This window comes from Bombyx mandarina, chromosome 26 (genome assembly GCF_030267445.1).
Source record: "Bombyx mandarina strain Sakado chromosome 26, ASM3026744v2".
Lineage (NCBI taxonomy): Eukaryota > Metazoa > Arthropoda > Insecta > Lepidoptera > Bombycidae > Bombyx > Bombyx mandarina.
Window position 1 is genome coordinate 7,914,742 of NC_143232.1, and position 27,295 is coordinate 7,942,036.

Here is a 27,295-nt window from a genome sequence, read left to right on the forward strand (position 1 = left end):
ACATACTATAATGCGAAAAGACCTTTTCCCCAACCTATTATAATTCTTGTCAATACTCCGATGTTTTTTTTATTTATTATTGCTTAGATGGGTGGACGAGCTCACAGCCCACCTGGTGTTAAGTGGTTACTGGAGCCCATAGACATCTACAACGTAAATGCGCCCCCCACCTTGAGATATAAGTTCTAAGGTCTCAGTATAGTTACAACGGCTACCCCACCCTTCAAACCGAAACGCATTACTGCTTCAGGGCAGAAATAGGCAGGGCGGTGGTACCTACCCGTGCGGACTCACAAGAGGTCCTACCACCAGTAAAATGGTTTTGTTTTGATGATCACTTTGTTGGTAAAAACCAGATAAATATAATACATAAATAAATATCCTCTTTTACAGAAGTAAGAGTAGAAGCATTTTTAGGATGCCACCTCCAGTCAAACCCTATCAAACGTCTTACTACTAGGAGAGTCGTTTCGCTTTGTTATGATACCCTCTGGTTCCTAGCTTTGCTTCCATCATCACCTTTTCCGAATAGCATCAGCACTTATGATCCTTTATTTAGAGAACAATCACCTTCTATCCAGTCAGTCCTATTCCTAATTCCACACGGCACGGTTGCCGTCATTGTCGTCGTAAATATTTGTATGTCTATTTCATTATTAAAATATTTTTTTAAAAGATTTTTTCTCAATTCCGTATAACAGCTTCTTACCACAACCACGATTAGGGGGCGCTAATTTAGGCCAAAATATTTTTTTGTTATCAAATATTATTATCACTAGTTTTGTATGTTATCGAACCAGCCTGCCGAATTACAACCGCAACCAGAATACTGATAAATCTTTAGTAGGTATGTAGGTACTAAATAGATTGTCAGATTTGAAGTGTATTGAAAACACTTATCTGAATGAGAAGCAATTTTTAGACCCACGTCAGCTCTCGTGCAGAGAGATAAATGATACGGGAGATTTAAATATTTTGTAAATTCATGCTCTGCGATAACGAGGTGCATTCTGTAGAGATGGGTGACCTTTTTTTTATTGCTTAGGCCTGGCCCAGAAAGGGCGAATTCGCCGCGAAATGTTTCGCGCGAAATCATTCGCGCGTCAGTAAGGTACTAGGCACACATCGCGTCCACAAGCATCGCGCGAATTCAAAATACGCGCGTAAATCGCGTGCACTACGCCAGACTCTCGACTCGCGCGTGTTTCGCGCGTAATGCGAGCGAGTCGAGATACCAGGGACGCCTTGTTGCGCCCAGCTAACGCGCGAACCCAGAGAGAGTGCACGTATTCAGGGAAATGGAGCGCCAAAATTTTGATACCTATGGAATTGTTTATAGACGAAATAGAAAAACGACCGGCGATATGGGATTTGGAATCACCGAATTATGCCAAGAGAATTTTAAAACGTAGATCTTGGGAAGAATTGGTGTTAATATTTTCTGATAAAGATGATGACTCCGAGGAAAAAAGAAAGACAAACGTACTATGTGTCATTCTGTGAATTGCATGTACTAAATACATTATATTTTCCCTCCGTTTTTGTCTCTTCTAGCGACGGTAAGCTTCCTACTGACTAAATTCGTCCCCGATTGCTCACGCGTAGGTACGCTCTTTCTGGGCGAAACGGTCGCGCGTTATACGCACGAGAGAATCGTGGTGAATTCGCCCTTTCTGGACCAGGCCTTAGCCAGAAGGAGTTCACGGCTTATCTGGTTAAGTGATTACCGGAGCCCATAGACATCTACGACGTAAATGCGCCACCCACCTTGAGATATAAGTTCTCAGGTCTCAAGTATAGTTACAACGGCTGCCCCACCCTTCAAACCGAAACGCATTACTGCTTCACAGCAGAAATAGACGGGGTGGTGGTACCTACCCGCGCGGACTAACAAGAGGTCCTACCACCAGTAATTACGCAAATTAAAATTTGCAGGTTTGATTTTTATTACACGATGTTATTCCTTCACCGTGGATGTCAATCGAGAACATTTGTTGAGTACGTATTTCATTATCATTGTGTGAATGCCTGAAAGTAGGTCATTTTGAGACGTGAGGCTTATATCTCAATTATAAAGTATAGTCATTGTTCCCCTTCAAAATCGAAGGCAGCAGAAATAGGCAGGGTACTCAACCATAGTGGTATCACTCACAGAACGACTTACCACCCGACTTACCACCAGTAAATATACCTACATTAAATTTAATGTGCTCTTTTAGTTTCTGTCGTGGCGTGCAATCTCTTTGACAGAACATAAGACCTACAACGACTAGAGACAGACTAAAACAGACACTTGACAAGAATTCAAAACTAAAGAGTAAGGCAGTCCTTTTTTTGACTTCCTAAAAGGGACACGAACCAGACGACAAGGAACGAATTGACCGAACATATTATAATAGACGACAAAAGAAAGAACTGTTAACGCCTACGAAATTTTAAGGAGCAATATTGAAATTTTCATTTATGTTTACCTACACGATTTACACTTCAAATCGCCGTGCCAAGCTAATTTGTTCGCAACATAAAAATTATGAAAAACCTGTATAAAGAAAATACAAGCTCAAAATCGATTTGGAAATGTTATTTAAGAAACCCAAGCACCCAACAAGAACCGACCGTTCAGTTTCAGTGGCATATATAGTGTTGTCTGCCTTAAAATAAAAGAAAAAAAACTATTTATTAGTATGTTAAGCTTCACAATAATAGAACTGACAGTGTTTTATTTCCATCCATCTCTAGATTCACCAATCTCTATCCTCTTCATTCCCCAATCTTTCCTAGGTCAATTCCTAGGCCACATCTAATTGGTTAAGTCTATCCGAGGTCAGTGACTTTGTTTGACTTGGGTTTTCATCTTCACGATAAGAGGATTTCAAGTGTGTTAGATGAGCGGGAACCATCTTGTATATTAAAGGACATGGGCCATTTTCGGCCCAGCTACTCGTGCTCTCAAGGACACGAACGAAATATCTATAGAAAAAAACATTTCATTTTTACATACTTATTATAAAATTTAAGGGTATTTTAATGGTGGGATAATTAAAATCATAAATAAAAAGGAATTAGTATGACTAAGCTACATTGATAATATTGAAGGAGTTGCCATAGGTAAAATATATTTATATTTTAAACAATCTTCTTAAAAAAGACATTACATTCCAAAAAAATAGCAAAATATATTAACATATTTAATTAATGGATTTTAAAACTAATATAAAACATTATATCTAAACAAAAATCTATTTTTATACTTTTAAATCCGTAGAATAAATCATTACATTGATCAATAATTATTGAACATATTCAAAAACAAAACTACGCTTTTTGGTCGCCTTGGGGTCGGTATTTTAATGTCCTTCCAAACACAAATGGAGACAAAGAAAGTTTTTATTTAAGACGAAGACAAAATATACAAAGAATAAGAAAGTACACAAGAAATAGACAGTCCAAGCAACACAAGCGGTACACGAAACAAAAAGCAATACTTAAAAAAAGGGCGTAGCAAAAAAAGATAATACGGGATGCGCGCTCGCAAGTCAGATTTCGACTGGTGGCGGTGGATCGGTCAGTGTTGCCAGATGACCGTGTGAATTTCCCCCCAAATTTTTTCGAAAACCCCCCGAAAAATATGCTTTTTGAAGAAAAAAACCCCCAAAACAGTTTCTACTTATTTTAAAGAAGAAAAAAAAAAACAAAAGGATTCTTTTATTTTTTAATCAAGCTATTCCTATAACTTCAACCATCTCTAAACAATTATCACGATCATATTCACTTTCATTATTATTATTTAAAGCATACTCGTTTTCGAAGTTAAAGATATTTAACATGTCCGATGTGGGAACAAAATTTATGCATGTCCTTTGGGGAGTCTTTCTTTATTTCAATAGCCTCGCTCGTGATACGTGGAATAAATTGGGTCTCCTTTAGCGAGTATTTGGATTTTGTCAAATCTTATGAGGCGGTCAGCGACACTGTCTGGAACATGTTGACAAACTGTAGAAAGTGTGATCGACTATTCTTACTATATCCTCAGTATGTACCACTTTTCATCTGAAAGGGAATCGTAACTTGAAGACTTCAACCGGTATTTATGGCTGATTAGCGGTTCACCGAGATACAAGTTGGATACAACAGTTTGGTTATATTGGATACAAAAATTTCATCACAATCAAAGAATTACCCTTCAGCATTAATGTCAACAAACATCTCAATATCAGACTCAAGTGATTCGTCTGTCAATACAGATAGTTAATATAGATAAAGATGGCAGTAGCTGCGTATATAAGTGGACATCAACATCGCTCCTTCATAATACAATATGAAGTTCTTTCTGGCATTAGGGTAAGTGAACTTCAATGGAAGGTACGTAAATATTTATATATATACAGATAATTAAAAATAAATATTTTTTCAGATTTTTGGTGGTGTGCTGCTCCGCACTATCGACCAAGCAGCAGAGAAGGTTTCCGGATGACTTCCTCATCGGGACTGCCACCGCCTCCTACCAGATAGAAGGAGCTTGGAATGAAGATGGTATTTAAAAAATAATAATATTAGTTTATAATTAATTATTACTTTATGTATTCTTCCCGAAATCTGTACAAGTAACAAAAGTTATGTGAAAAACTTCATTTACCAAACTATTGCAGGAAAAGGAGAAAATATCTGGGATTACCTAACTCATAATAACCCGGCAGCAGTCAGGGACGGAAGCACTGGTGACATTGCCGCTAACTCCTACCACAACGTGGAGAGGGACGTGGAGATGATGCGAGAGCTGGGTCTTGATGTATATCGCTTCTCGCTTTCGTGGTCCAGAATCTTACCTTCAGGATTCGCCAATGAAATCAACGAAGCAGGAGTCGACTACTACAACAGGCTAATCAACGAGATGTTGAAGTACGGTATAACCCCGATGGTTACTTTATTCCACTGGGACTTGCCTCAGAAGCTGCAGGAACTGGGAGGCTTCGCCAATCCACTGGCTTCCATTTGGTTTGAAGACTACGCGCGCGTGGTCTACACGAATTTCGGTGACAGAGTCAAACATTGGATCACCATTAATGAGCCTAGAGAAATATGCTACGAGGGTTACGGCTCTGTTCATAAAGCACCTATCCTCAACGCCACGGCCATCGGGACATATCTGTGTGCCAAGAATGTTTTGATAGCCCACGCTAAAGCATACCATTTGTACAACAATGAGTTCAAGGACAAACAAGGAGGACAGTGTGGTATCACCATCAGTGCCAATTCGTTCAGGCCTTTTACCGATTCTGAGGAAGATCACGCAGCTACTGAACTAAGACGGCAAGCTGAGGTTTGTTCGATTGGAATAGTTAATTTATAATTAATCCAACAGCCGCGCTACGAAAGTATAAATCTAGGAATTTACATGCATTTGTCAGTTTAATATATGTCTGTTTGTTTGTCCGCAATCGAGCATGAATCACATCCGTATTATCTTGAGATTTTGTTTAAGTGTGATGGACTATTCAGGGAAAGTTTACGCGAAGAAAACAAAAAGGGGGCAGCTTCAGCAAAGTAATGTTACATATTTCATACTTGTATTGACATATTACACACAGGCAACTCTTTACCTATGCCGCAGGGTGTGGTTTGGTTGCTTACTAGTGGGCGGTAGCGTAATGGTTGCACAAAGGCGCTAAATGGGCTAGAGATGCCTTTAATAATACACTTTTGTGCGCCCTATTATAATTTAACATATAAAATGTATTTGCAGTTTGGCCTCTACGCAGAACCTATATTTTCTGAAGAAGGTGGATTCCCTAAGGAATTAGTTGAAATAGTGGCTGAAAAAAGTGCAAAAGAAGGCTACCCGTGGTCCAGAATTCCGGAGTTTACAGACGAAGAACGAGAATTGGTCAGAGGAGCTTCGGACTTCTTTGGGGTCAACCATTACACCGGCTTCCTGGTGTCTGCCAACGAGCAAATTTCTGATCGCCCTACTATACCTATACTCCCTGACATCACTGTGGGAAATTACATCCCCCCCGAATGGCCACAGTCGGCTTCGTATTGGCTAACAGTAAGTTTTACCGTGAGGACTATTTGATTGCAGACGCCAGATTTAACTCCCTTGGTGACAGCGTGTTGTCTTTTTATTAGTTCTAATCGGGGAAAGGTCTTTACTCTTCTTTTTTCGTTAAGCTGTTACTGGACTACAGAAACAAGACAGCGACTGCCCCCCTTCAAAATTAACCAAGAAAAAGTTAAATAATTTAACAATTAACGTGCCTAAAACAATAAACATTCTGAATTTCACCTCAGCAATTTATTCCGCAGCTATCCCCAGACAGTATATACGACACGCTGACTTATCTCCAGAAGAGATACAATGATCCTATCTTCTACATTACTGAGAATGGCTGGTCCTCTCCTCCTACGAACGGATTACTTGACGACGACAGAATACGTTATTACAGAGCCGCCTTAGAGAGTGTATTAGATTGTCTCGATGCCGGAATTAGGCTCAAAGGTTACATGGCCTGGAGTCTGATGGATAACTTCGAATGGTTGGAAGGATACACGTGAGTTCTGTCTTAATTATGATTTTAAACTTTTCAAAAATAGCACAGTCTGGATCGGAGTATGTCCCTACTTATTGGCACCGTTACGCTCTTTCACGCTACGTTTTCGGGGCTCTGGTGTGTCCTAACGGACATGTCTTCCTCCTGTGGTTCTCGTTGTACCCTAGCTTTGCCATAGTACGTGGACAACGGTGTTTTAAAATGCTATGAGCAAATCTAAAACTGTACATGACATTCCACAGCGAACGTTTCGGTTTGTACGAGGTTGACTTTTCGGATCCCGCCCGCCCTCGCACCCCGCGCAAGTCCGCCTTCGTCTACAAGGAGATCTTGAGGAGCAGGGTCATCGACCACGACTACGAGCCCAACACTACCGTCATGACCATCGACGAGGGACACTGAGACAATATTATGAAAGTAAAATAAATAAATTGAATCATTACCTATTTTCTTTCATTATTATCTTAATAAGTTTTTCCCTACCTATGCTGATGGCCTTGAGAGGCTATATCACTGCCTTACCCTAGCGTGTAGGTGAGCGCTTGGGGCTCAAACCGGAGGTGTTTCTAACACTGGCCCTAGCAAGAGCAGTGCTTCGCAGAATCCATCATCGTATTACTCATCAGAAACTCAGAGCTGTTCTTTCCAACTGTTATGATACCCTCTGGTTCCTAGCCTTGCTTCCATCATCACTTTTCCCGAATAGCATCAGCACTCATGATCCTTTTTTAGAGAGCAATCACATATCCAGTCAGTCCTATTCCTAATTCCACACGGCACGGTTGCCGGAATTGTCGTCGTAAATCTTTGTATGTCTATTTCATTATTAAAATCGTTTTTCTTAAAAAGATCTTTTCTCACTTCCGTATAACAGGACGAACAAAAATATCCAAAAGATAAAAGAGGATAGGAGGAGACATAATTTATTAAAAAATTTAAGCAATTCGCTTTTAGATTCACTCAGGTTATAATTTTATTCATAAAATGTAAGCTATTGTATTGTTATTCTTACGGATAATTAATTAAGTAATTGTATGATTGTTCAAATAGTTATCAAAGAATAAGACTTCGATCTCATGTCTTCGAACACGTGGAATGTGAAATCAATCACCCCTCAATACACAAAATGTTACTATACAGGCACACATGTTTCGAAAAGAGTAAGCTCTGAGTTTTTTACGATTCTTCTGACTGGCAAAGTGCATTGCAAACCTTTGCGTCAATTTAATGGCTAAATAAACTTATGAATCTCCTAATGAAGCCCATAGACAACAACGTGACAGTAGGTACTATAGCACAAAGTATTCATTCACGATACGCAATATATATATATATCGGTACAACACTACTATTTTCTTAACAAAAATTAGTTATAGTTAAAGAATAAATCCTTAATATTAAAATTATTGGATTTTGTTGGTTAGTAATGATTAGAAGTACCTACAACGCATACATATGCGTATGTATAAACAATTGTTTTAGGCGACGGTATTTAAGATAATTCATGAACAAACAACCCCCACTTTTCTACTATAAATATGAGTGGCCATTGTCCTACTATTACACGACATTTCAGATCCTCCAGATCCACTCTCGGTGCTTTTAGGTACCTCAAGCACTGATCACCCTTCGTCGCAAGCGACGGGTTCGACGAGCAAATTAACCCACACATTGAGTTTCTCGCCGGATCTTGTCAGTGGGTCGCGTTTCCAATCCGATGGTAGATTCTGCGAAGCACTGCTCTTGCTTGGGCCAGTGTTAGCACACTCTCTCAGGTTGAGCCCCGTGAGCTCACTTACCAGACATAGCGTAGCTGAAATAGACCCGCTACCAGCAAGAGGCCAAAAAGTGCTCGAGTGGCGACCCTGGAGTTGTAATTTAAATACTCGATATTTACGTAGAGTAATAGGTAAATTTGAAGGTGACAACACCGGTTCTAAAATTCAATTTAGAGTCATGTCTCAAGGTGAGGTGGGGGGGGCATTCGAGTTTTCGAGTGGTGACGTCATACACACACTCGAACACCAAGCGGAGCTTGTGCGCTCATCAAGATCTTCAAAAAACATCCGACGATTATTAATACCTCTCTTCTCTTCAACGTCAATGTCATCAAATATCCAGATAAAAATTTAAGCGAGACCTTAGTTCCGTTTTATTTAGATAAAAATGACACTTGAAGTCTATACATATGTATATAAGTCGTCGTTAGCTTTCTGATTTATCAAACAATATGAAGACGTTCCTGCTATTGGGGTAAGTTTTTTTTTTATTGCTTAGATGGGTGGACGAGCTCACAGCCCACCTGGTGTTAAGTGGTTACTGGAGCCCATAGACATCCACAACGTAAATGCGCCACCCACCTTGAGAATAAGTTCTAACGTCTCAAGTATAGTTACAACGGCTGCCCCACCCTTCAAACCGAAACGCATTACTGCTTCACGGCAGAAATAGGCAGAGTGGTGGTACCCACCCGCGCGGACTCACAAGAGGTCCTACCACCAGTAAAAAATAACCAGTAAAGTGATGTTGATTGTTTATGTACCGTCACATTACGTAACACCAGAGCCGACCCGAAGTCTATATAGGTATATCTGTTTATTTTCGATGGTTTTTTGAATTACAAAAAAAAAAGATTGGCCTCTCAATTCGACTGTATTTTTTATTTGTGTTATTTTAGTACTTTTTTTCGAAGTGAATCGATTTTGATTTTTATTTGCTGGTCACTCCAAAGCTAATGCTTCTAATGTGGTCCCATTTAAGTATCGTCAAGATCTGAGTAGTAGTTTTTGAGTTATTCTTAACGATGCAAGTTTAATTGATTTCGACTACTTTGATGATACTCTCATTTTATTTCGCCCAATAATGGGTTTCCTTTTTTCTGGTTAAAATTTAGTTTTGAGTTTTCAATCTTGACAATTTTTTCCAATTATTCTTTCTCTAACAACCTTATTCGGATTAAGTATTACGAACTTTAAAAATAAGTGCCATATTTGTCTTGGCATTTTTAAACATTGCGCCACCAACGAGTACAGTGAAATTTTAATTTATATATCTCAGATATTTATTACTGGTGGTAGGACCTCTTGTGAGTCCGCGCGGGTGGGTACCACCGCCCTGCCTATGTCTGCCGTGAAGCAGTAATGCGTTTCGGTTTGAAGGGTGGGGCAGCCGTTGTAGCTATACTGAGACCTTAGAACTTATATCTCAAGGTGGGTGGCGCATTTACGTTGTGGATGTCTATGGGCTCCAGTAACCACTTAACACCAGGTGAGCTGTGAGCTCGTCCACCCATCTAAGCAATAAAAAAAAAAAAAAAAAATTCATGTTTTGTTAAAATTGCATTCTATAATTATTAATGATCATGTTCGCTTTTATAATAGAAACCGACGGATCTAGACTTCAATCTAGATTTTAATCTGGACCATGAAAGCGTTTCGGAACAATGTCAGAAATACCATTTAATAAAATGAACAATACCACACGGGGCTTTATTTAAATTATAAATGATTGTCGAAAAAAATCTATAATTTTTTCTTCTCGTTAGTACCAAAATATTATATTATAGACTTCAAATGACAGACTTTTAATTTAATAGGTTGTTGGGGGCGTATTGCTCTGCACTGTCAACCAAGCAGCAGAGGAGGTTCCCGGATGACTTCCTGATTGGAACTGCCACCGCCTCCTACCAGATCGAAGGAGCTTGGAATGAAGATGGTATTTCATGCTATGCTTACGATTCATTCAATAAAAAAAATGTTACTCTCTCAATTTGGACACAAAATGAATTGTTTAATCAATTTTACAGGAAAAGGGGAAAATATCTGGGACTACATGATCCATAACAATCCCACAGTTATCGTCGATGAAAGCAATGGTGACGTCGCTGCCGACTCTTACCACAACGTGGAGAGAGACGTGGAGATGATGCGAGAGCTGGGTCTTGATGTATATCGCTTCTCGCTTTCGTGGTCCAGAATCTTACCCTCGGGATTCGCCAATGAAGTCAACGAAGCAGGAGTCGACTACTACAACAGGCTAATCAACGAGATGTTGAAATACAATATTACTCCAATGATTTCTCTGTATCACTGGGACTTGCCGCAAAAGTTGCAGGAATTGGGAGGTTTTGCCAATCCACTGATAGCCGATTGGTTTGAAGACTACGTACGCGTGGTTTTCGCTAAATTGGGTGACAGAGTCAAGCTCTGGATTACTTTTAACGAACCCAGAGAAGTGTGCTACGAAGGCTACGGTTTCACAACTAAAGCTCCGATCCTCAACGCTACCGCCGTCGGCACGTATATGTGTGCCAGGAATCTTTTATTAGCTCACGCTAAGGCGTACTACTTATACAACAACGAGTTCAAGACGAAGCAAGGGGGACAGTGCGGTATCACCATCAGTGTAAATTCGTTCAAGCCTCTGACTGATTCTGAGGAATCGCGAGGATCGCGCAGCTACTGAACTGAAACAACAAGCCGAGGTAGAATTTCGATTGCTTTCGATGTTAAGCAAGGCTTTGTAGCCCCAATAGATGAATGATTGGTTTTCCTAAGTAACATACCGTACTAATTAATTGGCAATTGAGTATAATTTAATTTTGTCTTCAGTGTCATAGCGGTGAGTAGTCATCGCTAATGATCGTCACCTAATGCTGAGGACTCTTCCAACCTCGTTCCCGTACCCCCATGAGTCATACGATCAAAAACAACGTTACACGCAACATATTATAAGTCACTCCGTAGGTCCGTGAGCCTAGCCTAGATTATCGAGTATCCAAAAATTTGAAATTTCGGTGCATTATTGTTCATTTCTCAACTAGCTTCGTCAATTAATAATGACCTATAAATCACATTCGCAGTGGGGTATCTACGCCCATCCTATATTTTCTCAAGAAGGTGGTTTCCCGAAAGAATTAATTGTCAGAGTAGCTGAAAAAAGCGCAGAGCACGGCTACCCGCGCACCAGACTCCCGCAGCTCTCCGAAGAAGAACGAGTGTTGATCAGAGGAACCGCTGACTTCTTTGGAGTGAACCACTATACTGGCTACTTGGTGTCCGCCACGAAACACATTCCTGAATATTCTACGGTATCCTTGCTCAGTGACATCAACGTGGGAACTTACCGCCCGGTCGAATGGCTGCAATCAGCTGCATCCTGGTTGACGGTTAGTGTGATCACAATGATTTTTTAATCGATTTACTTCCTAAAACATACTTGGTGATTACTGAACAATCTGAATTAAAATTATTTTCACAGCTTATGCCAAACAGCATTTATGACGTGCTGACACATCTCAAGAACAAATACAATGATATTTTACGTCACGGAGAACGGGTGGGCGACTTCTCCTGAAATTGGACTGGAAAACGACGACAGGATTACATATTACAGAGCTGCTCTAGAGAGCATTTTGGATAGTCTCGATGCCGGAGTGAGGCTCAAGGGCTACATGGCCTGGAGTCTGATGGATAACTTCGAATGGCTGGCAGGATACACGTGAGATTTCCTCTATCCACTAATTAATTATTAGAAAGCAAGTAGTTATATTTATATTACCTTCAATGGTATTGTGAACCATTTGTTGGTGAGTAGGCACCGGCGATGGAAACCAGTAATGTCAGGGATGAAGCCGGCAAACATACTTATGATGAACAGGTTTATTTGCTCTTAACCTGGGTGTTATATGTTATGTATATATTTAAACGTATTAGAATATATACATAATATACCAGTCCTTGGTTCCCATAGTACAGGGGTCTTAGTTTGAGGCCAAGTGGCTGTGCAATTTGTCGCTGGTAATTTATTTGTTAATTGCAGCGATTGTATCATTTTTTATACACATTTGTGGTTTATTTGCCGAAGTATATGTATAAAAACGTGGACTGTTAGATTTAATCGAAATTAACACTTCATTTGAACTAACATAAAGATAGATCAAACATTTTGTGTTCCACAGCGAACGTTTCGGTTTGTACGAGGTTGACTTTTCGGATCCCGCCCGCCCTCGCACCCCGCGCAAGTCCGCCTTCGTCTACAAGGAGATCTTGAGGAGCAGGGTCATCGACCACAACTACGAGCCGGACACCACCGTCATGACCATCGACGAGGACACTGAGACAATATTATGAAAGTAAAATAAATAAATTGAATCATTACCTATTTTCTTTCATTATTATCTTAATAAGTTTTTTCCTACCTATGCTGATGGCCTTGAGAGGCTATATCACAGCCTTACCCTAGCGTGTAGGTGAGCGCTTGGGGCTCAAACCGGAGGTGTTTCTAACACTGGCCCTAGCAATAGCAGTGCTTCGCGGAATCCACCATCGTATCACTCATCAGAAATTCAGTGGGCTAAGAGCTGTTCTTTCCAACTGTTATGATACCCTCTGGTTCCTAGCCTTGCTTCATCACTTTTCCCGAATAGCATCAGCACTCCTTTATTAGAGAGCAATCACCTCCTATCCAGTCAGTCCTATTCCTAATTCCACACGGCACGGTTGCCGTCATTGTCGTCGTAAATCTTTATATTATGTCTATTTTATTATCGAAATATATTTTTTAAAAATATATTTTCTCAATTCCGTATAACAGAACGAACAAAAATAACCAAAAGATAAAAGAGGAGAGGAAAAGACATAATTCATTTAAAAATTTAAGCAATTCACTTTTAGATTCACTCAGGTTATAATTTTATTTATAAAATGTAAACTATTGTATTGTTATTCTTAAGGATTTAGTGTTATAATTGAATGATTGTTCAAATAGTTGTCAAATAATAAGACTTCGATCTCATGTCTTCGAACACGTGGAATGTGAAATCAATCACCCCTCAATACACAAAATGTTACTAGGCACACATTGGGGATCAGGCGATTATCTACTATGGAAAAAAAACCCACACATATTTGGAAAAGAGTTTTTTACGATTCTTCTAACTGGCAAAGTGCATTGCCGGTCTTATATAAACGAGTATTTCGGTACAACACTACTATTTACTTAACTAAAATTAGTTAAAGTTAACCCTTTCCTTAATATTAAAATTATTGGATTTTATTGGTTAGTAATTATTATAAATATAAGGCGTACATATGTAAAAATAATTGTTTATGTCGTTTACAAACAACCCCCACTTTTCTACTATAAATACGAGTGGCCATTGTCCTACTATTACACGTCATTTTTCGGATCCTCCAGATCCACTCTCGGTGCTTTTAGGTACCTCAAGCACTGGTCATCCTACGTCGCAAGCGACGGGTTCGACGAGCAAATTAACCCACACACTGAGTTTCTCGCCGGATTTTCTTAGTGTGTCGCGTTTCCAATCCGATGGTAGAATTCTACGAAGCACTGCTCTTACTAGGACTAGTGTTGGCAACTACGTCAGGTTAGAGCCCCGTGAGCTCACCTAGTCGTTCAGTGAAGTTGACATAGGGCTATGCTCGAGAATACCAGCAGCAGGTAGGAGAAAAAGAATACCCACCACACGTTCCGGCTCGAACAGCTGAACGGGGTGGACCTCCACGTTGTAATTGTTTAATTGTTGTACACTTAAAGCTTGATAAAAGGATTTTTTTAAAGTAAGTTTTAATTTTTTTTTCCATATTGCTTAGATGGGTGGACGAGCTCACAGCCCACCTGGTGTTATGTGGTTACTGGAGCCCATAGACATCTACAATGTAAATGCGCCACCCACCTTGAGATATAAGTTCTAAGGTCTCAGTATAGTTACAACGGCTACCCCACCCTTCAAACCGAAACGCATTACTGTCACTACGGCAAGCAATGGAAATAATGAAGAGAATGACGTCAGCGTTGCTGACCATTTTTAAAAACAACACAGCGCCATCAGTACCGCCATGATATAATAGGTTGGGGAAAAAGGTTCTTCGCATTTTTTAAGAAAATTTACAACATTTTTTAATATAGTTTATTTATATTTAACTAAACTATGTATATACCATTTTGTTCAATAACTTTTTGCCATCTTGTAGGTAGAGACATGATCCCATTGCTATAGAAATTTTGGGGCTTCTGATCAAAATACCGCGACAATTGGTTTTGGCAGTCCTCTCGTGATGTTAACCTAACACTGCCTAAAAAATTCTGAAGAGAGCGAAACAGGTGGGATTCTGAAGGTGCAAGGTCAGGACTATACGGCGGATGCATTAACACCTCCCAGCCAAGCTCTCTTAACTTTTGCTGAGTAGCTAAAGATGGGTGAGGTCTAGCGTTATCAGGATGAAAAACCACACTCCTTCTGTTGATTAATTGCGGCCGCTTTCTCTCAACTTCTTGCTTTAATCTCATCAGTTGTTGGCAGTAAAGTTCAGAATAGATGGTCCTGCCTGGTGGTGGCAGCTTATAATGAATAATGCCCTTCCAATCCCACCACATTTTTGAAGAAGCTGATAACTGTTTATATAAACGAAACGTTTATATAACTGTTTATCAGCTTCTTCAAAAATGGTTCGGTTTCATTGCGTCGTAATAAAGAATCACAAATGAGTATACGGTTCATTAGGTTTCTTTCAGTGAGCTCGTGAGGTACCCAAATATCGAGCTTTTTTGTGTACCCAGTTTTGTTCAAATACGTAAAAACTGTTTTGTGGTCAATTCCCAGTTCTTCAGCTACGTCGTAACTACTGATATGCCGATCTTGCTCCACTCTTTCAAAAATGGCATCCATTTTATCCGTAATAGGGCAACCAGAGCAACGTGCATCTTTGAGATCAAAATTTCCGGATTGAAAACAGTTAAAACAAATTTGTGCTACCCTCACAAACGTTGCACCAGGTCCATAAACATCGCAATTTTCTTTCGCGGCTTGCGTTGCATTTTTAACTTTTTTGTAGTAAAATTTTAAAATGTATCGAATTTCTTCATTAGATTCACTCATCTTGACAGTACGAAAAATAAATAAAAATCACACATTTTCCTAATTTGAATTTGGAGTTATCTTCTTTAAAATTTAAACTTTTAATTATACCAAAACCAGCCAGATACAAATGGTATAGTCAAAGAGATTTTATTACAAGTTCATACATACTATAATGCGAAAAGACTTTGTCCCCAACCATTACATTCAATTATGTTAGATAAAATTATTATTAGTTCTATTATGTCACTAGATTGTTTTTACGAATAAAAACCCTTCGTACCGTGTCGTTTGCGTCACAAAACTGACACAGGTTGGTACTCCGGGTCCTGGGAAGTGAGCTCGGACCGCTTCATGGCTCTATTCACGATGCAACAACGCGCACGGTAGGTAGGCGTGGTTCCCCACTGAGTTTCTCGCCGGACCTTTTCAGTGATTCCGATCAGGTGCTAGATTCTGCGAAGCACTGCTCTTGCTTGGGCCAGTGTTAGCACACTCTCTCAGGTTGAGCCCTGTGAGCTCACTTACCAGACATAGCATAGCTGAAATAGAAACGCTACCAGCAAATAGATAGGGATAAAAATAAGTAAGAAAATTGAGGCCAAAAAGCCAAATGATAATGAAGCCAAAAAGTTCTCGAGTGGCGACCCTAGAGTTGTTATTTAAATACTAGATATTTACCTATAGTAATAGGTAAATTTGAAGTTGACAACACCGGTTCTAAAAGTCAATTCAGACTCATGTCTCAAGGTAAGTAGAGACATGCGAGTGGTGACGTCACACACACTCGAACACCAGGCGGAGAGCTTGTGCGCTCAGCAAGATTTGCAAAAAACATCCGACGATTATTAATACCTCTCCTCTCTTCAACGCGAATGTCATCAAATATCCAGATAAAAATTCAAGCGAGTCTTTAGTTCCATTTTAAATAGATAAAAATGACACTTGAAGTATTTAACACATTTGTATATAAGTCGTCGTTAGCTTTCTAATTTATCAAACAATATGAAGACGTTCCTGCTGTTAGGGTAAGTGATGTTGATTTACGCTATTGTACGTCACATTACGTAACACCCGAGCCGACCCGAAGTCTAAAATTAAATATCCGTTTATTTTCAGTAGTTTTTGCATTATAAAAAAAGAGGAGCTACTCAATTCGACTGTATTTTTATGTTATTTTAGTACTTTTTTAAGTGAATCGATTTTGATTTTTATTTGCTGGTTCATTCCAAAGCTGATGCTCCTAATGTGTAATACTTAAATGGGATCCATTTAAGTATCATCAAGATCTGAGTAGTAGTTTTTGAGTTATTCTTAACGATGCAAGTTTAATTGATTTCGACTACTTTGATGATACTCTCATTTTATTTCGCCGAATAATGGGTATCCTTTTCTCTGGTTAAAATTTTCATTTAAGTGAGTTGGCTTCCTTGACAAATTTTTACAATTTATTCTTTCTCTACAAACCTTTTTTATTTATTCTTTATTAGAGCCATACACCTATTAGGTTAAGTCGGCTTCTACAAACCTTAATCGGATTATTACGAACTAAAAAAATAAGAGCCTGGCATTGTCAAGCATTGCGCCAGTAAGCAAGCAAAAATTTTATTTATACGTACATACACGTATATGTATCTCTGATAGATGTAGAAATTAAGAGATTCATGTTTTGTTAAAAATTACATTCTATATATTAATGATCACGTTCGCTTTTATAACAGAAACCGAAGAATCCAGACTTCAATCTAGATTTTATTCTGACCCATGTAGCCGTTTCGGAGCAATGGCAGAAATACCATTTAATAAAATGAACAATATTAACATTATTGAATTATAAATGATTGTCGAGAAAATGTATATTTTTTTATTTTCGTTAGTACCAAAAAATCATATTAAATACTTCAAATGACAGACTTTTTATTTAATAGGTTGTTGGGGGTGTATTGCTCTGCACTGTCGATCAAGCAGCAGAGGAGGTTTCCAGATGACTTTTTGTTTGGGACAGCCACAGCCTCATACCAGATCGAAGGAGCTTGGGATGAAGATGGTATTTCATGCTATGACGCCTACGATTCATTCAATAAAAAAAATGTAACTCTCTCAATTTGGACACAAAATGTATTGTTTAATCAATTTTACAGGAAAAGGGGAAAATATCTGGGACTACATGACCCACAACAACCCAACAGTTATCGCCGATGAAAACAATGGTGACATCGCTGCCGACTCTTACCACAACGTGGAGAGAGATGTGGAGATGATGCGAGAGCTGGGTCTTGATGTATATCGCTTCTCGGTTTCGTGGTCCAGGATCTTACCCTCAGGATTCGCCAATGAAGTCAACGAAGCAGGAGTCGACTACTACAACAGGCTAATCAACGAGATGTTGAAATACAATATTACTCCAATGATTTCTCTGTATCACTGGGACTTGCCTCAAAAGTTGCAGGAATTGGGAGGTTTTGCCAATCCACTGATAGCCGATTGGTTTGAAGACTACGTACGCGTGGTTTTCGCCAAATTGGGTGACAGAGTCAAGCTCTGGATTACTTTCAACGAACCCAGAGTAGTTTGCTACCAAGGCTACGGTTCCACAGATAAAGCCCCGATGCTCAACGCCACCGCCGTCGGCACGTATATGTGTGCCAGGAATCTTTTATTAGCTCACGCCAAGGCGTACCACTTGTACAACAACGAGTTCAAGACGAAGCAAGGGGGACAGTGCGGTATCACCTTCGATGTAAATTCGTTCAAGCCTCTGACTGATTCTGAGGAAGATCGCGCAGCTGCTGAACTGAAACGACAAGCAGAGGTAGATTTTCGATTGTTTTCGATGTTAATCAAAGCTTTGTAACGCTAATAGATCAAAGAGTGATTGGTTTTCCTAGGCAACATACCGTACTAATTAATCGGCAATTGAGTATAATATTATTTAATTTTGTCTTCAGAGGCATAGGTGTATGCATACCTATGAACCAACTCACGGTGAGTAGTCATTCCTAATGATCGTCACCTAACGCTGAGGGCTCTTCCAACCTCGTTCCCGTACCCCCATGGGTCATTCGATCAAAAACAACGTTACACACAACATATTACAAGCCACTCCGTAGGTCTTAGGCCTAGGATTATCGAGTATGCAAAAATTTTGAAATTTCGGTGCATTATTGTTCATTTCTCAACTAGCTTCGTCAATTAATAATGACCTATAAATCACATTCGCAGTGGGGTATCTATGTCCATCCTATATTTTCTCAAGAAGGTGGTTTCCCGAAAGAATTAGTTGCCAGAGTAGCTGAAAAAAGCGCAGAGCACGGCTATCCACGCACCAGACTCCCGCAGCTCTCCGAGGAAGAACGAGTCTTGATCAGAGGAACCGCTGACTTCTTTGGAGTGAACCACTATACTGGGTACTTGGTGTCCGCTACGAAACACATTCCTGAATATTCTACGGTATCTTTGTTCAGTGACATCAACGTAGGAAATTACCGCCCGCCCGAGTGGCTGCAATCAGCTGCACCCTGGTTGACGGTTAGTGTGATCACAATGATTCTTCAAACGATTTACTTTCTAAAACATACTTGGTGATCACTGAAGAATCTGAATTAAAATTATTTTTACAGCTTATGCCAAACAGCATTTATGACGTGCTGACACATCTCAAGAACAAATACAATGATCCCATATTTTACGTCACGGAGAACGGGTGGGCGACTTCTCCTGAAGTTGGACTGGAAGATGACGACAGGATTACATATTACAGAGCTGCTCTAGAGAACATTTTGGATAGTCTCGATGCCGGAGTGAGGCTCAAGGGCTACATGGCCTGGAGTCTGATGGATAACTATGAATGGATGGCAGGATACACGTGAGATTTACTCTATTCATTAATTAATTAGAAATCAAGTAGTATTTATATTACCTTCAATGGCATTGTGAACCATTTGTTGGTGAGTAGGCACCGGCCATGGAAACCAGTAATGGCAGGGATGAAGCCGGCAAACATACTTATGGTTAACAGGTTTATTTGCTCTTAACTTGGGTGTTATATGTTATGTATATATTTAAATGTATTAGAATATATAAGTATAATATATGTCGGCGCAAATATGACTATTTACCTACTGATCATCAACTAATTACTCTGTGATAAGAAATTGATGTTAAACAGTCCCTTTTATTGTAATTTCAATACTTTAAAATCTTGTAAACACGCTCACGTGTTTAATACTTGTCAACACGCTGACGTGTAAAGTCCTATAAATACGGCCGTGCTGTCTAGCGTTGATTCATTCGTGTCCGAGCCGTAGTACAGTACGGATCTCTCTGTAACGTTGTTATGCTTCTCGTGCAATATACGCAGTGCTCGTGAAGTTTTGTTTTGGAAGCCCAAATATGAGTCATCATCGAGAACGTAATGACCGTGACGTCAGCAATGGTGACGTCACACTTTTTAAAAACATTCCTTCGGCGTTTCTCCTCCGACATCAGAAGCGGGATCACACGCCGCCTCCGCTCAGCAACAACCTGGTGACCAGATAACCGTATCGGCGGAAGAAGACTACCCCCCAGCAACAGCCGATGAGCCTATACATCTACTTCACAAATCAGCATGGTCGAGCAACAAAATCAACACTCAAAGATAAGTTTTTATTTTTGATTACTAAAGTTCCACCACATAAGTACCACAGTGTACGCCTCGGCAAAAGTACCACAGTGTACGCCTCGGCAAAAGTACCACAGTGTACGCCTCGGCAAAAGTACCACAGTGTACGCCCACTACATAAGTACCACAGTGTACGCCCACTACATAAGTACCACAGTGTACGCCCACTACATAAGTACCACAGTGTACGCCCACTACATAAGTACCACAGTGTACGCCCACTACATAAGTACCACAGTGTACGCCACAACATCACACTACACAACATCCTTATCCGAACACCTTAAATAAATCTACGAGAACCGCCGAGAACTCTACGAGAACCGCCGAGAACTCTACGAGAACCGCCGAGAACTCTACGAGAACCGCCGAGAACTCTACGAGAACCCTACTATACCCTACGAGAACCCTACTATACCCTCCGAGAACCCTACGATACCCTCCGAGAACCCTACGATACCCTCCGAGAACCCTACAATCAAATCGCATTAATAAGTCTCAAACCTACATAGTTACAAGTAACGCAAGTATAACAGATGCGCTACTCAGAGAAACTTTTTATTTCTGCAGGTCAATGAGAATCAAAGAAAAAACCTACGAGAATCAACGAGGCCGGTGCAGAGCGCGCACCGCCTGTCAGTATGGCCGTGTCGGCGCAAATATGAAACTAATTACTCTGTGATAAGAAATTGATGTTAAACAGTCCCTTTTATTGTAATTTCAATACTTTAAAATCTTGTAAACACGCTCACGTGTTTAATACTTGTCAACACGCTGACGTGTAAAGTCCTATAAATACGGCCGTGCTGTCTAGCGTTGATTCATTCGTGTCCGAGCCGTAGTACAGTACGGATCTCTCTGTAACGTTGTTATGCTTCTCGTGCAATATACGCAGTTCTCGTGAAGTTTTGTTTTGGAAGCCCAAATATGAGTCATCATCGAGAACTTATTGACCGTGACGTCAGCAATGGTGACGTCACACTTTTTAAAAACATTCCTTCGGCGTTTCTCCTCCGTCATATACCAATCTCTGGTTCCCATAGAACAGGGGTTTTAGTTTGAGGCCAAGTGACTTTGTGCAATTTGTCGCTGGTAATTTATTTGTTAATTGCAAACAATAGTATAATTTTGGTATAGATATTTGTGGTTTATTTGCCGAAGTGTATAAAAGCGTAGACTGTTAGATTTGATTGAAATTAACACTTTCTTTGAACTAAAATAAAGATAGATCAAACATTTTGTGTTCCACAGCGAACGTTTCGGTTTGTACGAGGTTGACTTTTCGGATCCCGCCCGCCCTCGCACCCCGCGCAAGTCCGCCTTCGTCTACAAGGAGATCTTGAGGAGCAGGATCATCGACCACGACTACGAGCCGGACACTACCGTCATGACCATCGACGAGGGACACTAGGACAGTATTGTGCAAGCGACAATGTTATAACGCGTTATAAATAAATGAATCGTATCTAGTTTTCGTTTTTTCATTCAAAGAAAATGTAAAGATTTCAGGCATAGTAGCATGAACCCCACTTCTCCGACTCATCATCTCAGCCTATAGCTGTCCTCTGCGAATCATAGGCCTCTTCATTCGATCTCCGTCCGATCTTCGCGCTATGTGAGATGCCCACTGCCACTTCAGCTTGCTAATCCAACGGACTATGTCAGCAGTTTTGTTTCTACTACGAATCTCCTCATTCTTGGTTCGATCTCATGGAGAAACACCGAGCATAGCCCTTTCCATAACTAGCTGCTAGACACTGAGCTACCTAAAAAGATCTTTACCGTTTCCAACTCAATGCTGCGGTATTCATTATCATCAGAACGGTCGATATCTGAATTTCATCGTCCTAAATTATTAGGTACATGATTACAATCGGAGCACTTGTGACGGTAGCCATCATACAACGCAAGATAATTGACAGATGCCTGAATCTCGCTTACGACATTTTCATGATAAGCTCGCATATACCTAGTCAGGTAATAAGTATTGTCACACAGTAAAAACTTTTCTTTTAGAATGCTGGCCACAAAAAAGTTTATTGAACTCGAATTTCGAATTGTTCATGAAAATAAAAATAGTATACATTTAGAATTTTACTCATTTTTAAATATGGAGTGGACGCTTAAAGAAGACCGTGTTGCAGTTATTGCGTTGCATCGTTGCGGTTATGCGCCAATTCAAATTTTTAACATACTGAAAAATTTGAATATAACCAAAAGATTCGTTTATCGTACCATCAAACGATACAATGAAGACTCTAGTGTAGATGACAGGTCAAGGAGTGGTCGCCCTTGGTCTGTTAGGATTCCAGCAGTGATAAAAGCTGTGAAGGCGCGAATTTAAAGAAATCCCAAACGTAAGCAGAAACTGTTGGCCCTTCAGATGGGGTTAAGCAGAACCACGGTGAAAAGGGTGTTAAATGAAGACTTACGGCTTCGTGCATATCGAAGAAAAACAGGAAATCGTTTGAATGCTCGTCTAATGGACCTGAGACTGAAGAGATGCCGCGCTTTGTTGAAGCGGTACGCGGGAAAGAAATATCGGGAAATTCTTTTTTCGGATGAAAAAATTTTTACCGTAGAATAGAGCTACAACAAAAAAATGATAAGGTGTACGCACACAGTAGTGAAGAAGCGAGCAACCGTATTTCGCGTGTCCAACGAGGTCATTTTCCATCCTCGCTCATGGTATGGTTGGGAGTTTCTTATTGGGGCTTAACAGAGGTACATTTTTGTGAGAAAGGTGTAAAAACGAATGCAGTTGTGTATCAAAATACAGTCCTGACGAACCTTGTGGAACCTGTTTCTCATACCATGTTCAATAACATGCACTGGGTATTCCAACAAGATTCGGCGCCAGTTCATAGAGCGAAGAGCACACAAGACTGGCTGGCGGCGCATGAAATCGACTTCATCTGGCACGAAGACTGGCCCTCCTCCAGTCCAGATTTGAATCCGTTAGATTACAAGATATGGCAACACTTGGAGGAAAAGGCGTGCTCAAAGCCTCATCCCAATTTGGAGTCACTCAAGACATCCTTGATTAAGGCAGCCGCCGATATTGACATGGACCTCGTTCGTGCTGCGATAGACGACTGGCCGCGCAGATTGAAGGCCTGTATTCAAAATCACGGAGGTCATTTTGAATAAACTTTAGTGTCATAAGAATCTATGTTTTGTTACGTTCATTTTGGTATATGAATGGTTACATAATGAATGAACTTGTTTCAATTATTTTACATTAAACATGTGACAGAATTTATGACCTGACTATGTATACAAGTTCTGACCGTCGGTCTACCGAGCAATATCACGCGCTCGGTGGAAGATCTTCCCTCCGTCGTTAAGCTTCCCAAGCACTTTTGTTTTCTGACCTAATCGTTGTTAGCCTAAGGAGTTATTCCAATTATGCGCGAATTATTAGGCGACCTCACGAGCAAAACCTGACAGAATTGATAACACCGGCTCCAGCAAGAGATTGCTATGCTGAATCTACTACTGGATCGGAATCTCGACTCGCTGAGAAGATCCGGTGAGAGATTCTGTGAGTTGTATCTATGAACTAAGTTGTACGTCGATCATGGGGTAGAGACAACCGAATAACATCGCTGCTCGGTTGCGGACTAACTTGACGTGCAAATAGAATGTTTAGTGGACACGGTTTTGATGTGAAAATAATCAGATGCTTAATTTATTGCTTAAAAACACAAATGACTCAAATATTAATAAGCTTAACTAATAGAAATAAACTGTGTTACATACTGATACTTTGAATAAATATTGATTGTTTATGCAAATCATGTCGTTGGCGCCATCTATTATCAGATTGGTTAATGATAGTGTATAGGTTACTTATAATAGTTTCAATTAATTTATGTAAAATAAATCACGTCAGAGTAAATGGTATGGTAAAATTCAAATATTTATTCTGAATATTATTCAAGTTTTCATGAATTGTTTCGCAGTAATTCCATTTGTTTGAATATAGAATTTGTCGTTGTTATAATCATCACAAAATTGCTAATTGCGTAAAAATCAAGACCGCGCCTTTTTGTATTAATAGGCTGGGGAAAAGTCTTTTCGCATTATAGTATGTATGAACCTGTAATAAAATCTATTTGGCTATACTATTTGTATCTGGCTGGTTTTGCTATCATTAAAAGTTGAAATTTTAAAGAAGATAATTCCAAATTCAAATTAGGGAAAAGGTGTTATTTTTATTTATTGTACGTACTGTCAAGATGAGTGAATCTAATGAAGAAATTCGATACATTTTAACATTTTACTACAAAAAGGTAAAAATGCAAAGCAGGCCGCGAAAAAAATTTGCGATGTTTATGGACCTGGTGCAGTATCTGTGAGAGTTGCAGAACATAATATATGCACGATGCTGAACTGACAGTAAATCGACGGCATAGTCGCCAGGAGTATTCCGCGCAGCCTCTAAGGACGCTTAAAAATGACACTTGTCATCGTTTCCACCGCCGAGCGTACTGCAACGATGGTATGATGGATGGATGTTCACGATTGACTTCCACGGTGAAGGAATAACATCGTGTAATAAAAATCAAACCCGCAAAAATTATAATTTGCGTAATCACTGGTGGTTGGACCTCTTGGGAGTCCGCACGAGTAGGTACCACCACCCCGCCTATTTCCGCCGTGAAGCAGTAATGCGTTTCGGTTCGAAGGGTGGGGGTAGCCGTTGTAACTATACTGAGACCTTAGAACTTATATCTCGAGGTGGGTGGCGCATTTACGTTGTAGATGTCTATCGGCTCCAGTAACCACTTAACACCAGGTGGGCTGTGAGCTCTTCCATCCATCTAAGCAATAAAAAAAATAAAAAGGCTACCGTGCCGTGCCACCGACCACGTCAATTCGGATCCTCTCGATCCACTAACGGTCCTTTTAGGTACCTCAAGCACCGGTCATCGTTCTCGTCGAACCCGTCGCTTGCAACGAAGGGCTCGACGAGTAAATTAATCCTCAGACACAGCCCACTGAGTTTCTCGCCGGATCTTCTCAGTGGATCGCGTTTCCGATCCGGTGGTAGATTATGCGAAGCACGGCTCTTGCCGTTCGTGTTAGCAACGTCATCAGGTTTGAGCCCCATGAGCTCACCTACTAGTTAAGGCGACGCTGATATAGCCTCTCAAGGCTATCAGCTTAGGTAGGAAAAAAAAAAGCCACCGATTTATTGCAAAACAGATATAATAATTGGTTGTAATTTTTAAAGCCACGTACCTCTACGAGTGTCCAAGATGTCAATAGTTCCTGCAGAGGTGAATCTAAACTGAGCACTTGTTTAGATAGCTGCCGGTAGTTATTGAACCTTATGCTGCAGTTAACACGGCGATTCGGCAACGCCATAATATTCAATCAGTACAACAGTCAATATTCACAGAATACTCGAAGTAGATACTGCGGAGGACAAAGTAATGTCGACTCGACACAGAAGGACCGGAGATTCGACAAAACCACAAGAAAATTACGAAACCTTTGAAAAAATAACGAAATTCCTTGTGTTGTATGAGTTTAGTGAACGAATCGGATGTTGTGTCAATTTTATTCACTTTTTTAAGCTATCTTCCTGAGAGGATTTTGGCGTCGCCCTTTTTTGTGTTTTCCCATATTACGTATTTAAATATTTTCAAGTTTTACTACAAATCGTCAAAGAAGCACGTTCACGAAAATTAAATTATTTAAAAAATCCACCATTTATATTACATACACAAGTTAAAGAAAATAGTATGTACAATGAGGCGACATGTTTTTTTCACATTGGCGCCAAAACTCCAATTTCGCAATCCAGGCAAAAAAAAATTTTTTTGGTACAATTTCCATTATTATGAAAGACAAGGGGATTTTAGCCCATACGACCTTGTCTGTTCTATATAATTTCTTAAATAAATTTTCAAAAAAGCTGAAACCAGGTCTCATGTGATTTATATATCCTGAAATGAAAATTTCATTAAGGCCGAAGCCAAGTCCTTTATAATTTCTTGTTCTTAATATTTTTATTACCTGCCCTGCAGTGCACAAAAAAAGAGCATACTTTAGTTAAATGTGAATAATCTATATTAAAAAATGTTGTGAATTTTCATAATAAACGCGAAGAAACTTTTTTCCCAACCTTATATTCACGCAATACATATTAACGTTTCATAGAATTGTATTGTATTTTCGTTCTAATGAGTATTAAGTGTGAAAACGCTGGCGTATCACCGAAATGTATGACACTGGATTTGTAGAAGCGACAGTACCTAATTTACCAGTAGTTATAAAAAAGCATTATCATACAAACTGTATTTTGACGATATTTAACAGTTTCTCTCCTTTTTCGACGTGACTACGATAAATTCTTACGATATAATGGAAAAAATGACGTTTATCCGTTTAATTGTTGTATTTTAAATTCGTATTTATGATAAAAACATACCATAATTAATTTTTTAAAACGTGTACTACACCGCGTCGCGGTTCACATGATCCCGAGCTTCAATTACAAAGGTAAAGAGTATTTTAGAAACTTTTTATTGTATTTACTTTCAATACATTCAAATGTACACTTTTTCGAAAAATGAAATCAAATAAATAATAAAAACATCCGGCGTTAATGAGTCATGATTAGCGTATCTTGTCAATTTTAATGTGATTAAGGGCGAGTTTTCTTCGTATTTATAAAGTACATAAATGTTTTCGATAAACGAAGACCGCAACCTATTCTCAATTTTGTTTTAAACCCAAAATCTGAACAGCCGTCACATCCGTATGCCATAAGGCGGTAGCCAATTAACCAACTTTTCGCCATAATAAAATTCAAACAGGACAAGTGTTGTTAAATAACACAGATGGGGGTTATCTGTGTTAAATAATCACCATAGCCTTCAAACATTTTATCAATCATATTATTATCTTGAAATTTAAAATGATGCCAAAACTTTATCTTGCGCGATTCAAGTGTAGGCTGAAATGGATTTTGAAAAACTCTTACCTAAATATTAAAGCGCGTTATTTATGGCATGCCTAACCTGAAAAATACCTGTACATAACATTTTATGTCTTAGCAATGATTTTCAAGACAAATGACCCACTTTACCGCCACCATACTGCCATCATGGTATAGACTATTTTTTATAACTCTAGGTGAGCCCACGAACTTACGGCCCTGATATTATGTGGTTTACGACGAAGTCCAAT

At 39.6% G+C, this 27,295-nt stretch overlaps 2 protein-coding genes and 1 pseudogene across 3 annotated transcripts; all 3 read left to right on the forward strand.

Annotated features, from left to right (window-relative positions):
- The first annotated feature begins 4,268 nt into the window (after positions 1-4,268).
- Positions 4,269-6,993, forward strand: LOC114241450 (myrosinase 1). Its single transcript, XM_028172271.2, has 6 exons — positions 4,269-4,341; positions 4,415-4,533; positions 4,650-5,320; positions 5,744-6,049; positions 6,307-6,551; positions 6,794-6,993. The coding sequence occupies exons 1-6, from the start codon at positions 4,319-4,321 to the stop codon at positions 6,951-6,953; spliced, it is 1,524 nt and encodes a 507-aa protein (XP_028028072.2). The 5' UTR covers positions 4,269-4,318; the 3' UTR covers positions 6,954-6,993.
- A 1,610-nt stretch (positions 6,994-8,603) lies between these two features.
- On the forward strand, positions 8,604-12,694 carry LOC114241449 (myrosinase 1-like; annotated as a pseudogene). Its single transcript, XR_016325492.1, has 6 exons — positions 8,604-8,804; positions 10,147-10,265; positions 10,357-11,034; positions 11,413-11,718; positions 11,811-12,050; positions 12,511-12,694. The product of XR_016325492.1 is annotated as a myrosinase 1-like (transcript).
- A 3,527-nt stretch (positions 12,695-16,221) lies between these two features.
- On the forward strand, positions 16,222-21,529 carry LOC114241448 (myrosinase 1-like). The gene is made up of 6 exons (XM_089738795.1): positions 16,222-16,457; positions 17,358-17,476; positions 17,571-18,241; positions 18,652-18,957; positions 19,050-19,294; positions 21,344-21,529. Exons 1-6 carry the CDS (start codon positions 16,435-16,437, stop codon positions 21,501-21,503), a joined length of 1,524 nt encoding a protein of 507 aa, XP_089594921.1. The 5' UTR covers positions 16,222-16,434; the 3' UTR covers positions 21,504-21,529.
- Positions 21,530-27,295: the final 5,766 nt, after the last annotated feature.